The sequence below is a fragment of the Megalobrama amblycephala genome, linkage group LG22 (assembly GCF_018812025.1).
Source record: "Megalobrama amblycephala isolate DHTTF-2021 linkage group LG22, ASM1881202v1, whole genome shotgun sequence".
NCBI lineage: Eukaryota > Metazoa > Chordata > Actinopteri > Cypriniformes > Xenocyprididae > Megalobrama > Megalobrama amblycephala.
This window is the reverse complement of record NC_063065.1, coordinates 19,783,140-19,799,213: the sequence shown is the minus strand read 5'-3', so window position 1 is coordinate 19,799,213 and position 16,074 is coordinate 19,783,140. Positions and strand designations below refer to the sequence as shown.

At 38.5% G+C, this 16,074-nt stretch overlaps 1 protein-coding gene across 4 annotated transcripts in view; it reads left to right on the top strand.

Moving 5' to 3' along the window:
* dlgap1b (discs, large (Drosophila) homolog-associated protein 1b) overlaps nucleotides 1–16,074 on the top strand; it is a 174,618-nt gene that overhangs the window by 94,232 nt on the left and 64,312 nt on the right. For all 4 annotated transcript variants that reach the window (XM_048174520.1, XM_048174522.1, XM_048174521.1 and 1 more), the window contains exon 3: nucleotides 12,184–13,311. In XM_048174520.1, the coding sequence (XP_048030477.1) occupies nucleotides 12,232–13,311 (1,080 nt within the window). In that variant the 5' untranslated portion in view covers nucleotides 12,184–12,231. The remainder of the gene's footprint in view (nucleotides 1–12,183; nucleotides 13,312–16,074) is intronic.

Below are 16,074 nucleotides of genomic sequence, written 5' to 3'. Positions count from 1 at the left end.
TCTTTAAAAAAATACTTTTGAACAGTATTATATATATTTATTATTTTTTAATAGTGTACATTTCCAGGGTCCTGCTGTGTGCCCACTGAGGGCACAAGAACCACTGTTTTTTTTTTTCCCCCACTGATGTAGATGATCTAGTGTGGAGTATAAATATTTATAATAGTCCTTTACGACTGTTGCTTGTCAGACTGCATGAACATGTCATACAAGCCATTTCACTCTGTAGGATCTCAGTTATCATTAATGTCAGACTGTACGGCAGTCAAAATTTGTTAAAAACGGACACACACAAGAAGACATGTCTGGAGTTTTACATCATCAATCCTGTGATATGTTCAGTGACTGTGAGCTACTACATTTAGATGCAGGATTGCAATGGTGGCTAGCAAACAAAAACAATCTCTAGCATTAATTTTGATCATGGCTTGTCTTGAAAAGAAAAATGGAAAAAAATGAAGATGATGTGTGTGGAGCAAATGGTGGTTTGATGTTGTCTCACTAATTGCGGCATCGGGTTCTGCACTCTTGTCAGTTTTTGATTGGACGATTGTCATAAGCCCGGAACTCACTGTACGACATTATAGGACCACTGTTTAGGAGCTACGACCACAGAAATCACCACGATTGTTTCACGATGGCAATCTTTCGTTTGGGACAGCAGAAAATCGTGCAGTGTGTCCCGGGCTTTAGGGAAATGTGTGTCTATGTTCAAGTGGCGTATAAAGATTAAGTATTTGAAATTATAAGTCATTATATTTCTGCTACTAGAGCTTTGTTTAGATAATCGATGTGCTAAACTCTAACATTTGTTCAGTGAAGCTGAGACTTCTGAAGGTTTAATTCAAATTAGCTTAAATGTTTAATGAACAAGGGAGAATTCATTAATAAATGGTCAATATAAGAAAGTTAAGGGGTCCTTTATGTCCTAAATAGCTTGAAAAAAAAAAAAAGTTGCTTTTGATTTAATCAAATTTATCCCATCATCTGTTTGTGTTGCTTAAGTTTAGTTGCAGTTGTTATTCTTCACAAGTAAGGGTCATTACTCAGAAATCATTTAGCTGTGCTAAAATCTGACATAGTGATTACTGAGCACTTCTTTGCACACATCCCCTCTCTCTGTCTTTGTGTCTCTTCCTCTTGTGTTTGTTTTCTTTGATCAAACAGATCTGCAGGAAGAAATTTTTCATAGAGTGTGTGTCAGAGTGTGTGTAACTCAAAGAGTGACGTGGTGCTGCTCTCATTAATGACAGACAGCGTAATTAGTTTGGCCTAGAGAGAGAAACTCTTGGCTGTTGTGTCATCTGTCAGCATAGTTTGATTATGTTTCAAAGTGCACTTCAATGAAACCAAAATAGAGAGAGGAAGATGAGAGGATGAAAGAAAAAGGGTTGGCTAAAGAAAGATGGAAATGTTTCATTGAATCAAGATTTTTACATTTTCCAGAACAATAATGTAAATATTTGCTTTTACTGTGTTCTGGGTGGTTGCTAGGGCATTGCTAGGAGGTTGCTAATCTGTTTTGGGATGTGTTTCCCAAAACATCATGAGCCCAGTTCACAAAACTCATTGGCACTAATGGTCTCTATGATCTACTTAGGTTTACTACGCTTTAGGGAAGCATAGTTGTGTGTGGTTGTTGGGTTTACCCACTCAAATGATTCCACAATGCTGTGTGGTTGTGAGGGTATTCTGAATGATAGTTGCTAGGGTGTTGCTATGTGGTTGATAGGGCATTGTGAGTAGTTACTAAAGCTTTGTTATGTGGTTGCTAAAGTGTTCTTGGTGGCTATAATGGTGTTGCTATGTAGCTGTGAGGGTGTTCTGGGTAATTACTAGAGTATTTTTATGTGGCGTAGCAACTGATAGTTGCTAGGGTGTTGCATGTGGTTGCTTGGGTGTTTATGTAATTACTTCAGTTTTGTTATGTGGTTGCTAAAGTGGCTATAATAATGTTGCTACTTGCAATGTAGTTGTGAGGGTGTTCTGGGTGATTACTAGAGCATTGTTATGTTGTTGCTAGAGTGTTCTGATAGTTGCTAGGGTGTTGCTATGTGATTGTTAGTGTGTTCTGAGTAGTTACTAGAGCTTTGTTATGTGGTTGCTAGAGTGTTCTTGGTGGTTATAACTGTTGCTATGTAGCTGTGAGGGTGTTCTGGGTGATTACTAGAGCATTATGTTGTTGCTATAGTTTTTGATAGTTGCTAGGGTGTTGCATGTGGTTGCTTTGGTGTTTTAAGTAGTTACTTGAGCTTTGTTATGTGGTTGCTAAAGTGGCTATAATAGTGTTGCTATGTAGTTGTGAGGGTGTTCTGAGTGATTACTAGAGCATTGTTTTGTTGTTGCTATAGTGTTCTGATAGTTGCTAGGGTGTTGCTATGTGATTGTCAGGGTGTTCTGAGTAGTTACTAGAGCTTTGTTATGTGGTTGCTACAGTGGTTATAACGGTGTTACTATGTGGTTGTGAAGGTGTTCTGGGTGATTACTAGAGCATTGTTTTGTGGTTGCTAGGGTTTTCTGATAGTTGCTATGGTGTTGCTGTGTGATTTCTAATAGGTACTAGAGCTGTGTTATGTGGTTGGTAAAAGTGTTCTGGTGGTTATAACGGTGTTGCTATTTAGCAGTGAGGTTGTTCTGGGCGATTACTAGAGCACTGTTATGTGCTTGCTAGGGTGTTGCTATTTGGTTGCTTGGGCATTTTAACCAGTAAACTTGAACTTTGTTATGTGGTTGCTAAAGTGGCTATAATGGTGTTGCTATGTGTTTGCTAGGGTGTTCTGAGTAGTTACTAGATCTTTGTTATGTGGTTGGTACAGTGATTAGAACGGTGTTACTATGTGTTTGTGAAGGTGTTCTGGATGATTACTAGAGCATTGTTTTGTGGTCGCTAGGTTGTTCTGATAGTTGCTATAGTGTTGCTGTGTGGTTTCTAGTAGTTACTAGAGCTGTGTTATGTGGTTGGTAGAAGTGTTCTGGTGGTTATAACAGTGTTGCTATTTAGCTGTGAGGTTGTTATGGGTGATTACTTGATCATTGTTATGTGGTTGCTAGGGTGTTGCTATTTGGTTGCTTGGGCATTTTAACTGGTAAACTTGAATTTTGTTATGTAGTTGCTAAAGTGGCTATAATGGTGTTGCTATTTGGTTGTGAGGGTGTTCTGGGTAATTACTAGAGCATTGTTATGTGGTTGCTAGAGTGTTCTGATAGTTGCTAGGGTGTTTCTATGTGATTGCTATGGTGTTCTGAGTAGTTACTAGATTTTTGTCATGTGGTTGCTAGAGTGTTCTGATAGTTGCTATGGTGTTGTTATGTTTTTGCTAGGGTGTTCTGAGTAGTTACTAGATCTTTGTTATGTGGTTGCTAGAGTGGCTGTAATGGTGTTGCTATGTAGTTGTGAGGGTGTTCTGTGTGATTACTAGAGCATTGTTACATAGTTGCTAGGGTGTTCTGATAGTTACAAGGGTGTTGCTATGTGGCTGCTAGAGCGTTTTGAGTAGTTACTAGAGCTTCGTTACGTGGTTGCTAGAGTGGGTAACATGGTGTTGCTATGTGTTCTGGGTTAATAGAGAATTTTTATATGGTTACTAACATGTTCTGGTTGTTGCTAGAGTTGTTGCTATGTGGTTGCTAGGGTGTTTCAGGTAGTTACTAGACTGTTGCTATGTGGTTGCTAGGATGTTCTGGTAGTTAGTAGAGCATTGGTATTTGGTTGCTGTGGTGTCCTGGTTGGTAACTGGAGTGTTGTTGTGTGGTTGCTAGGGTGTTCTCTGCAGTTACTAGGTTGTTGCTAGGGTGTTCTGGGTAGTTACTAAACTGTTATGTGGTTGCGAGGGTGTTCTGGTAGTAGTGTATTCTAGGTGGTTGTTTACTGCCCCAATTGAAAATAGCCCATCCCTAAATCTCTTTCTGGTCTCTAGATATAGCTCAGGTTCCTCCATCAATGTAAATTTTATTTATTATTTTATTACCCAGCAGGTGAAAATCATAAGTCTGATGGCTTAGAAAAGTACTAACACATCTCTCCTCAACAAGCTGCATAATTGGAGGCATCATTCATGGCTATAGCACAAATGTTGCAGGGTGTGTTACGAGCAGAAGTTTAATATTTAATATTAATGGTTTGTTCAGATCACTAACCCCAAGTATGACCTTGCTTTAAAAAACACCACTAATAAATTGGAGTATGGACAATGAATGTAATTATTAGAGACTGAAGAAGAATGTAGTCTGGAGGAGGAAGTGAGCAGGAAGAATTGTGAAGTTCTAGTGAGAGTAGAGTGCAGTAGAAAGTACAAGATGAGCATCTTTATTTATGGATTTTCACTCAGTCTAATTTATAGCAAGTTCCACTAGGATGCATCTGAAAGGCTTCAGGGGTCAATGAATGAGCTCAGCCTTACACAACAACTCATATATGAGCCATTATGAGGATGTATCAAGCACACATACTCACATACACTCACACACACACTTACACACACATGCACACAGATGCTGTTTTTCTGCTGGATGCAAGTAAACATTTGGTGGTCTTTATTCACTAAATCTCATTTTATACTTGTATACATTTAAACTTGGCCCCTCAAGATGTGTTGCACCAAGTTTGATGTCACTAGCTGCGTTTACATGAACCCTAATAATCTGATTGTACACAGACTATAGTAGCACAGTCGGTATGAATTACATTCAGATTGTAAGGGGTGGTTTAAATCTTCTTATCTGATCAAGAGGACATGTAAACACTTGATCGGATTGAAAACCAAATCTGGAAAGTATTGCACATGTGCAATGACGTAGAAATGGCATTATGATGTATGACAGATGAAATTAACTGTTGTTGTTGAATGAAGTGTCATAAATGACTGTCATTCTAAAATTCTCCTTCCACTCATCGTCTGTTAAGTTGAGCAGGACAGTCCTTGTTTCAGACTCTCTCCACAGACGTCTTGTTTTGGGCACAGGAAGGGGCATTTTTTAGGTTTATGTGCTCGTCGTCTCCTAATTAGGACCCAAAATAGATCAATATTAAGCTCTTTAAAACAAAGAAAAAAGCAATATAGTAGAATAGTATGTGCAAACAGCAGGAAACTCTGTATATACTGTATGTGCAGTGTGCGCATGTCAACTGGGCCATTTCTAGGCATAGGAGAACTAGACAGTCCCCTGGTGGAGGGGGCGCCAATGAGCGCACATACTAGCACTACATTTTAGCAGGGGTGTTTCTAAACATTGGCACGGCCACCCTGAAATATGATTGCCGCCCCCATTGGTTTCCCCCCAACACCATTGGGCTAGAGTACTGTCAATCTGATGAAGCCTAGATGCCATTGGATCAGAGCACTGTCAATAACTGCCTGATTGTTGCATGTAAAGTTTGCATTTGCAGGGCTCTACAACACCATCAAAGGGCTCTGTCAATGCTTTGGCAAGGTAACATTTTACCATGCAATAAAGCTAAGTTTAAAGGACAATTAAAAAAATTGGTAGAGTAAAAAGTGCACAAAATCTGTATTTTGTTATGATTGTTGGTGGGCGAGAAATCATGCCATGAAATGGGCATATAGCGTAATGTGGCACAGTGTGTGTTTTAGAGGCAAAATATAACTGCACACTCAATACAGCATTTTGTTTAAGTGAGTGTGCAGTTATATTTTTGCCTCTATAAAGCTTTCTTCTCTAACTTGCACCTCTAAAAGGTTTATTTTTGCACTAAAGTATTGTTAAAGGATCAGTATTTTTTCCCATTTAAAACTTGAACAGCCAATTAAAAATATTGGTATAGTAAAAAAAAACAATGTGCTAATTCACAAGATCAATACATCCTTTATTAAACCACTTTGTCGAATTTAATGCACCTTCACAGATGGCATTGAAATGCTGAATCGATTCATTTAATTGTTACCGCACAGAGGGCATAGCATTGTGTTATTTAAAGGGGATGTTCGTGCGAGTAACAAAGGAACAAGTAGCTGGATTCAGCCCGGTCCCTGACTGCACTGAATCAGTATTTAATCCTGATTACTGTCGTGTGACTGATCAAGCTTTTATATGTAGTTTGGGATAACAAAAAGTTTTATAGGTTTGACTGTAATAATAATGCAAAAACTGACACTTGAAATCAACATTTCAAAAAAAAAAAATGTAAACAAAAAAAAGTTTGCCTAGGGCAGTGGTTCCCAAACTGGGGTACGTGAGGTGACAAAAGGGGGTATGCGAACAAAATGCTGAGTAGTTCATTTAATTCTACATTAAAATAATATTAAAATAGAGCATGTATTTCTAACTGCAAAAATGTCGTAAATCCAGTACATTTCATCAAATTACCTCATCATTTGCAGTCAAAAATGACTGTATCCACACAAGCAGCATGCATATGATAGATTGCGTGCCGAATCTGCTGCCTTAAGTTGTTCTCAACAGTGCACCTTTGTAAAAGTGGGGATTTAGCACTTACTCGCATGAAGAAAAAATACAGACACAGATAATGAATTAATTTCGATTTAAGACTCAAACTTTCTCCGGTACAAAAACATACCTTGTGTGAGTTCTTGTACTTAATGATGATAACGAGCAAGAATGCAATTGTTCCAAATATCCACATGACTGCAAACGTGACATTATTATACAACAGGTCAAAAAACAAAACGTACATTTTAAACACAGTAATGCCAGTATTTACTCTATTTTGCAATGAAATAATAACGAAATCCACAGCACAACTACAACACATGTCTGTGTTTCGCGAACAATTCTGCGGCTTTGAACGAATCGTGAAAGTCGATTCAGTGATTCATTCACAGCCACTTGCTTCGTTACTGAATGAATGACTCGATGACTCACTCATAAAAACAGTGACTTGCTGCCACCTACTGGCGGTTTTAGTTTAATATTTAAAAGTATTGTCCCTTAATGGTGAAGGTGTGACTGCAGTCGAAGTGGAAGAGAGGGGGTACGCAGAAGGATGGGAATCCCTTCAGGGGGTACTCCACGCTAAAAAGTTTGGGAACCACTGGCCTAGGGCATCAAAATGGCTTAAAACGGCCCTGCATGTCAAAAAAATCTATTCCAATTTGAAGCTTTTGACATATAAATGTGCACATCAACCCAATCACTTTATTTAACGTTCATGGAAACACTACTTTCGGATTCATCAATCATAATGAATTATTTCCAATTCAAACAGGTGTCCATGTAAACGTAGCTAATGATATGTTTTCTAGTGAAATTTTCCAGAGAATTACGCCTTAAATTTCGGTCTGTTTCTCAAAAAAGCTTGCATATGACTTCAGAAGGCTTAAATATAGTGCATAATAAGTTAATAATAAGTATAAACTACTTTTAGGATCCATTTTTGAGCTTGATATAGTCTGTTGGTTATAATAATGTTTAAAGTCCCCCTGTGGTGAAAATCAAGTTTTTAATGTTGTTTGTATGTCTATGTGGTGTTTTTAATATGTTTTAAGACAAACCATGTGCAAATCAAAAAGTCAGCACCATTGTTGACTATTTTCTTTTTAAAACTGCAGTGAAAAAAAGACTCAGTTTGAAATCGCTGATGTTTCTGACATCACAAACTACCTTGTAACCAGTCATGTCAATGTGCCAGCGGGCTTTAGCATATAATTAACCATGACCACTCAGAAGCAGGAGAGTCTCTAGAGAATATATCCTGGTATATTTTTCTGTTGATATAAAAAAATGGTGACGATTTGGCAATATATCGGGTGTATGATGTATATAACTATGTTATGATGAACTATATGCCTTTCTCCACTGACGTTAAGGTGTTCAGAGCGTTTGTAAGGATACTGATTGTTAGAAGGCAGCTGTCTGACTCGCGAACGGGAGCATGGTTTGTGTCACATTCACAACACATTATTAGCTGTTTGGTAATGTAGTTAAGTAAAAGGCTAATCATATTAATTACCATTATGTGTCTGTCATTGTAAAAAGCGATACCATTGTGCAGCATTTACCTCAGTAAGTACACCGAGTGGATCTCTTGAGCTTGTGCGAGTGAGTGGAGGCGGGGCTAATTAGTATATTCATATATCCGCATATAATAAATGAAGCAAGGGTGTAGAGTTACGTTCAAGCTATTTTAAGGCACGAAGACATATTTTTCACAGGAAAAAAAACGTTTAAATATGTTATTTCGGTGATCAAAGATGAGTTTTAAGGGATAAAATTACTGACTACAGGGGGACTTTAAATCTTAAATATCTTTTCTTTGGCTATATGTGCATTCCTACCACACCTACGAAGTATAGGCAACTACACCTTTTCATTTTTCTTTTATTTTCAGAGTTATATCCGTCTCACAAGGAAGAGAGAAAGCAAAGAAATCTAGTTTCTCTGGGAAAAGGCATAAACATCAAGCTATTTTTCAGCTAAGACTACAACATTTGATCACACTCACTGGCAGCTCATGCATTAATATAATGCATGCCATGACATCAGCTATGAAGATTTCATCAGAAACACAGACGCTATGGTTTATTTATCAGTCTCATGAAATAATCATACACTTTACATTTGTTTCAGCTTTCCCATCAATCGGTTGAACTTACACGCTCATTGATTTGCATATTTCATCAAAACAAAAAAAAGTTGCTTGGAAATACTTGGAAATTTGGATGTGTGTGTGCTAACTTTGTCTTGGTAGAATATTTGACTTCATCTGTTATCAAAGAAAGGGATAGAAGGAGGGTGAAACAATGATTTATTCTGTTTTTTCATCTTCCGTTTAGTCTTGCTGTTCTAAGACAGCGAGAGAGATGAGATAATAAGGCAAGAGATTTACTCTATGCCAGCTACAATTTCACACACATAGACAATGTCAGGCAGGAGTCACCACACAGCATTAGGAGGTGAAGTGAGAGTGTGTAAATGAGATTCATTAGAAGATAACAGTTTTTATAGTCTTTGTATACGCGTTTATTATGACTGTGTGGGTGAATGCCTCTTCCTTTAATGCGTATTTCACAATGTGGGTGTCTGTGACTTAGCTTGCTTTACACAGTCATTACTCCAGACTTCAGTGTCGTAAATCAGTCTAATATGCTGATTTGGTGCACAAGAAACATTTCCTATTATTATCAATGCTGAAAACAGTTGTGCTACTTAATATTTTTGTGGAAACTTTGATTAGTTGAAAGTTCCAAAGATCAACATTTATTTGAAATAAAATATTTTGTAACGTTATAAATGTCTTTGGTATAAATGCCAACTACACATCACGGTCTGTTTCATAAAAAGAAAAAAAATTGTATGAAAGCTAATGCTATAATCATGGGTGAAGCTAAAAACTCTTTGCTGAATGCTCATGTGCTGTATAAACATCCATCTCTCTGTATGTCATTGATCTCAGTACAGTCATTGATCTTTTGGTAAATGCTCTTAATGAATTCACAGCCTCACAAATGACTTCAAGCATGAACAACTGATTTCTCATTTTGACACAGTAAACAGGATATAGCTGAATAAACAGCAAAATGCGTCATTTCTTTTCTTTCAGTCTTAATCTGTCTTTGGCTATATCTTTTGCTTCTCTCATCTCTGTCTTTGTTCAGATTTGGCGAGGCATGCCTGGAGAGGTTTTCACATGCTAATGTTGGTGTACTAACATCACTACTGTTCTGGGGCATTCACACTAATGAAGATTTGCATCGAGAGATCAACATCATTTTAAATGAGCATTGGTGATTTTGGAATTTTTGTTTTCATATGAGGACAGTCATGTATACTCCCAATCATTTTTTAAAGGTCTCTTATGCTCACCAAGGCAGGCTTTATTTAATCAAGAATACAGCAAAATCTTTAATATTGTTAAGTATTATTACAATTTAAAATAAAATAAAAAATCCTGTGATGGCAAAGCTGAATTTTTAGCAGTTATTACTCTTGTCTTTACGGTGTCATGTGATTCAGTGCTTAGGATTTCTTCCTATTATCAATCTGAATTATCATTATTCTTTTCTTTTTTTCAATATATATATATTTTAGTGTATATGCTTTATTTAGCATGCTAACGGTATGCTTTTAAATTCTTCCCCTTTAAAGCACTCATGCTAAAGCAGTACACATTCAGACAGACATGTTTGGCCATTCTGTTCAATCTCATATTGTTTTTTTTTAGTGTCGCACTAAGTTGAAATGTCAAGTTAAAAATACTCTAATTTTTAAAAATGTGTTGTGAGACTCCTGTGTTCTGTTAGTGTGCTCATTAGCTGTTTTTGAACACCAGAGCACATCTTATGTAAATGTTCTTGATCGGAGTCAGGTGACACCATTCCAACACATACTTATACAAGTTGTCCAGTTGAGACAGATTGGTCTACTATCATCCAGGCAAACAACTAACTACATTGTAAATCCGAATAAGTTGGCAAAACTCAAAAAATTCTCAAGAAATTCAAAGTTTAAGTAAGCAGAACATTTGTACGCAAACATTTCAAGTTAAGAACAATTCAAATGTATGAGAACACTAATTCATTAATTAAAATTAAAATGATCATGTAACCTCAATGTAAGTATTTTTATTAGTGTAAACTTAGCTAGCTGTAACAAGCTAATTCAGAAAATGCTCATTTGCTGATTTGGTAATTTGCTAACATGTTAACAATAACATGGTTTAGCACTTGCTGAATGAGTACCGCAATATAAAGCATTTAAAGGAACACTCCACTTTTTTTTGAAAATAGGCTCATTTTCCAACTCCCCTAGAGTTAAACAGTTGAGTTTTACCGTTTTTGAATCCATTCAGCCGATCTCCGGGTCTGGCGGTACGACTTTTAGCATAGCTTAGCATAGTTCATTGAATCTGATTAGACCGTTAGCATCTCGCTCAAAAATGATCAAAGAGTTTCGATATTTTTCCTATTTAAAACTTGACTCTTCTGTAGTTACATTGTATACTAAGACCAACGGAAAATTAAGAGTTGCGATTTTCTAGGCCGATATAGCAAGGAACTATACTCTCATTCCGGCATAATAATAACCGTACCATGGGTGCAGCAGGCGCAGTTATATTACGCCAGCAGCTGTGAGCCCGTTTGCACAGGGAGCATGCCTTGCAACCATGGAGACATTTGTGAGAGGCACTGCGTAATATCATTGCGCCTGCTGCACCCTTTGTACGGCAGCAAAGTTCCTTGATTATTACGCTGGAATAAAAGTATAGTTCTTAGCCATATCAGCCTAGAAAATCGTAACTTTTCATTTTCCGTCGGTCTTAGTACATGATGTAACTATAGAAGGGTCAAGTTTTAAATAGGAAAAATATCGAAACTCTTTGGTAATTTTTGAGCGAGATGCTAACGGTCTAATCAGATTCAATGAACTATGCTAAGCTATGCTAAAAGTGGTACCGCCAGACCCGGAGATCGGCTGAATGGATTTGAAAACGGTAAAACTCAACTGTTTAACTCTAGGGGAGTTGGAAAATGATCCTATTTTCAAAAAAAGTGGAGTGTTCCTTTAACATACTTGCTCACAAACCAAGCTGCATGCACCACTTGATACCATGACTCTCCAAAAACCCACATTAACAAACTCTTCTAAATTAGCATAACAAAACATTAATCACAACTAAATCTCCCACTTAACATTAGTCTTGCACAAAAAACATTGTATAACACTTAATTTTAGCATTTTAGCATTATACGTTTCGAGTGCCATGGGCAAAGCATGCTGGGAAATAGAAATCCCAGCCCAGTTTAAGTTAAACTTAAGTTTGTCTAAATTAAAAGAAATAAGTTCATAAAACTCAAAATAATGAAGCAGTTGAGTTTACTTAAAATATATCTGTTCTGTGAACCTGAATGGAAAAGAAAGTGCTAAATACTCATAAAAGTTGATTTGAGAACTAATTTGTTTAATTTAAGTTTTTCCTACTCAAACCAATTAATTATTTTATTTTATTATGAGTCATGGTGGTCTGGATGAAACATCACACCCTGAATGGTTAAAAACTGTTTTTTTGAAGATCAGTCCTCTATTGTGGACACTATGTAGTTTCAAATATGAACTGAATCTTTAACATATATTGTTTCTTTCTCTCCCTCTCTGTTTTTGTTTCTCTCTCCTTTTGTTCCTCTTGTTTTTCATTATTTCACATAATCTGTTCGTCCTCTACGTTACTTTCTGGCCCTCTTGTCTCTCTGTCCATCTGTCTTTCTGCAGTAGGCACAGTGTGTGTGGATGAGGCTGTGAGAGGGTGTGTGCATCAGGATGACGATGAAAGGCTTGCCCTCCAGCCGTAGCCACCACCACACACTCACACACTGCGACCCGTCCTACGAGTCTTTGACCCTCCGCCACGACAGACGGCCTTATGTCCTCAACCCATCCCACACGACTGATCAGGGCTTTTATGGGTGCCAGTCTGATCTGGCCAGCAGCACATTTCCACGCCGACATCACGGCTCACATCATGAGTTTAAGGGCGAATGCGCCATTGTGCCCTATGTGGGACCCGGGGGCATAGCCGGGGGAACTGGGGGTGGGTGTGGCCCTTGTGGCTCGGCTTCCATCCCCCCGTCACTGCTGGAGAAGTTCGACCAGCAGCAACCAGTGAGGAAGGATGGGTATCACACGTTGCAATACAAACGGACAGCAGCACTGGAGCACCAGCGCAGCGACAGTCCTGGGCGTATACGCCACCTCGTACACTCTGTCCAAAAGCTGTTCACCAAATCCCATTCCCTAGAAGGTCCTGGTCAGCGCAGCCTCAACGGAAATGACCCCGCCATCCCAGCCGATGCAATGGCTACGGCTGCATCCCACCCGAACGTTTCCTCCACGACTATAGGCACCCTACACAAGCCGTCAAGCAACAAGCGGGGAAAGAGCAAGGAACGCAGTCGCTCCGAGCCCAAACCTCGGGCACGGACGCCCGGGTCGGGTTACTGGAGCTCAGACGACACTCTGGACAGAGATATCTGCCTCTACCACCAGCATCAACCCTCTGGAGTCATGACCATGGGTCGCCATCCGGACAAATCCCAGTCCCACTACTTCTTGGGACAAAGCTACAACACCCTAGGAGGGGGACGCTCGTCCCTGAAGACCTCACGCAGCAACAACGATGTTGGAAGTTGCTCCACATGCTCCAATCCCACAGGCGCTCTGACTTTTGGAGGCCCGACGGCAGTTGACCAGGCTGGGCCGCTCGTCAAGAAGAGCTCCTGGTCCAGCACGCTAACGGTGAGCAGGGCCCGAGAGGTGTACCAGAAGGCCACGGTCAATATCGATAAAGCCCTAGTCAAAGCACAGACCTGCCAGCAGGGACGAACCTGCCAATTTTTACAGGTAGGAGAGAGATTTTGCTTTTCTTCGTCACCATGACCATCATCATCATTGCTATTCCCATCAGTGTCATTAAGTTGGATTCCACAACTAATGCATTTGTGCTGAGGAGTCATGTGCATTTGGTTTTTCTGGTGTGGAAGGTGTGACATCTCCTCATCATTCTTTTCATCTTGTGCTTCATCACTCTCCACGTTTCCCATCTTTCAGTGCATGATCTTTCTGCTGTGTTTGCATGTTTGTGAAGAGTGGACATATTCCATGCATGTCTTTGTCCTGCATCTGTCGGTTTTGTAATTGTTTTTCTTTGATAACGTGTGCATTTTGATGGATATTGCTGGGTTTTAAAATTGTCTATGAAAATCTATGAATTTTTCTATGCCAGACTGCAATACGCCTCGCTGTTTTTTAATTGTTTTTCTATGACAGTGCTAGAGGGATGTCTTTGATTGTTGTGATGCATCTCTATTTTTTTAATAGTTTTGTATGGAAAAAGTGCTAAATGACAGATAGACCGTCTCAATCTAGCATTTAAAGTTGATAGCCTACAAACCTCTAAAGGACCTGACAAGGAAGGACTCAGCCTCACTAGGATGCAGTCTTCCATTTGAGAAGCACTCTAGTGATCCTGAAGTACTTTGATTAGCTTGTACAGGTGTGTTCGATTAGGGTTGGAGCTAAACTCTGCTGGAAAGTGGATCTCGAGGGCCAAAGTATTTGACCATTGTGAGCTTGCTGTTTTTTATGAAAAAGGGCTAAACAGACATCTTTGGCCATTGTGACAGGTCTTGATTAATATTAATTAATATTAATTGATATTTTTGTAAAAACATACTCTATGGACATATTTGACCACTATGATACATCTAGCTGTTTGTTAGTTGCGAAAAATCAGTATGGAAAATTCCTGTAGATATATATTTTACAGTCTGTTTTTCTATGACAATATGCTAGAGCAGGGCTCTTCAAGTAGTTTCATTTGAGGGCCAGATTCGAGGGGGTGTTATTGGTAAGGATTATTTTATTTATAATTATTATAGGCTTAAATGAGAATATTCTGACAGTGAGACTTGGTAACCACAGGTAAAACCATACATGACTACTCACTACCACTGTCAAATGATATTATATTATGATATGTTATATAGGCCTATAAAAAATGCAACTATACAAACCTTCACAAAGAAATTAATTATGTATTGCCCTCCCAACCTAATAAATATATTGCAATATAAATGGCTATAACATAGTATTCAATATAAATATTCCACATTTCCACAAACCATGGTAAATTACTACAGTTTATTCATGGTAAATGTTTGTAAGGGTGGTGATTTTGGGATTTAAAAGTAATCTAACTTTATTCATGGCATGTTTCTCCTGTTTATGTCAGGACCACTATTGTCAAATATGATTGATAATTGCATAGAGTTTGTATTGGCAGTACGGTTCTGTTTTGGGCAAGAACTCCCTGCGCATCCATGCAGCCTAGCATGGATAAGAGCAGGGAGAGCAGTAATAACCCCCCTAGGGTAAACAGAACAGAACCAACATATGCAGATATAATGTCAATAATTTAACATGTACACATATTTCAAGAATTAGTCTGATTCAGGGGAATCATAAGGCCAATCCTGACTGAAGAGAGGAGGAGCTGGGGATGGAGGAGGGTAATTAGCTCCTGAGAAATGCAATAGCTGCTGATAATACTGAGCTTATATGTGGGTGCTGTGATAGGTGTTGTATTCCTATAGGTAGACGTAAGTCACCTGACAGTCAGCTGATGCAAGCTTGACTGACATAACCTGCCAGAACTGATGCTAATGCTGGATTTTCCTCATCAGTCTTGTTGGGGCATCAGTCAATGTTGTTTCATCCGTTTTAAAGGTGCCCTAGAATTAAAAATTGAATTTATATTGGCATAGTTAAATAACAAGAGTTCAGTACATGGAAAAGACATACAGTGAGTTTCAAACTCCATTGTTTCCTCCTTCTTATATAAATCTCATTTTGTTTAAAAGACCTCCGGAAAACAGGCGAATCTCAACATAACACCGACTGTTACGTAACAGTCGGGGTGTACGTCCCCAATATTTGCATATGCCAGCCATGATTGAGGCATAACACAAGGGAAGTTAGTATTACACAAGGGCAGAACGTCTGGATGTGCACTGCTGAATAATCAGACTAGGTAAGCAAGCAAGGAAAACAGCGAAAAATGGCAGATGGAGCAATAATAACTGACATGATCCATGATAACATGATATTTTTAGTGATATTTGTAAACTGTCTTTCTAAATGTTTCGTTAGCATGTTGCTAATGTACTGTTAAATGTGGTTAAAGTTAACATCGTTTCTTACTGTATTCACGGAGACGAGCCGTCGCTATTTTCACTATTAAACACTTGCAGTCTGTATAATGCATAAACACAACTTCATTCTTTATAAATCTCTCCAACAGTGTAGTGTTAGCCAGTTAGCCACAAAGCATAGCCTCAAACTCATTCAATATCAAATGTAAACACCCAAATAAATACAATACTCACACAATCTGACGCATGCATTCAGTATGCATGATGAACACTTTGTAAAGATCCATTTTGAGGGTTATATTAGCTGTGTAAACTTTGTTTATGCTGTGATAGAGTCGAGAGCTCGGGAGGGGGCGATTTAAAGGGGCCGCAACCTGAAATCGGCTCGTTTGTAATTATGCCCCAAAATAGGCAGTTAAAAAAATTAATTAAAAAAAATCTATGGGGTATTTTG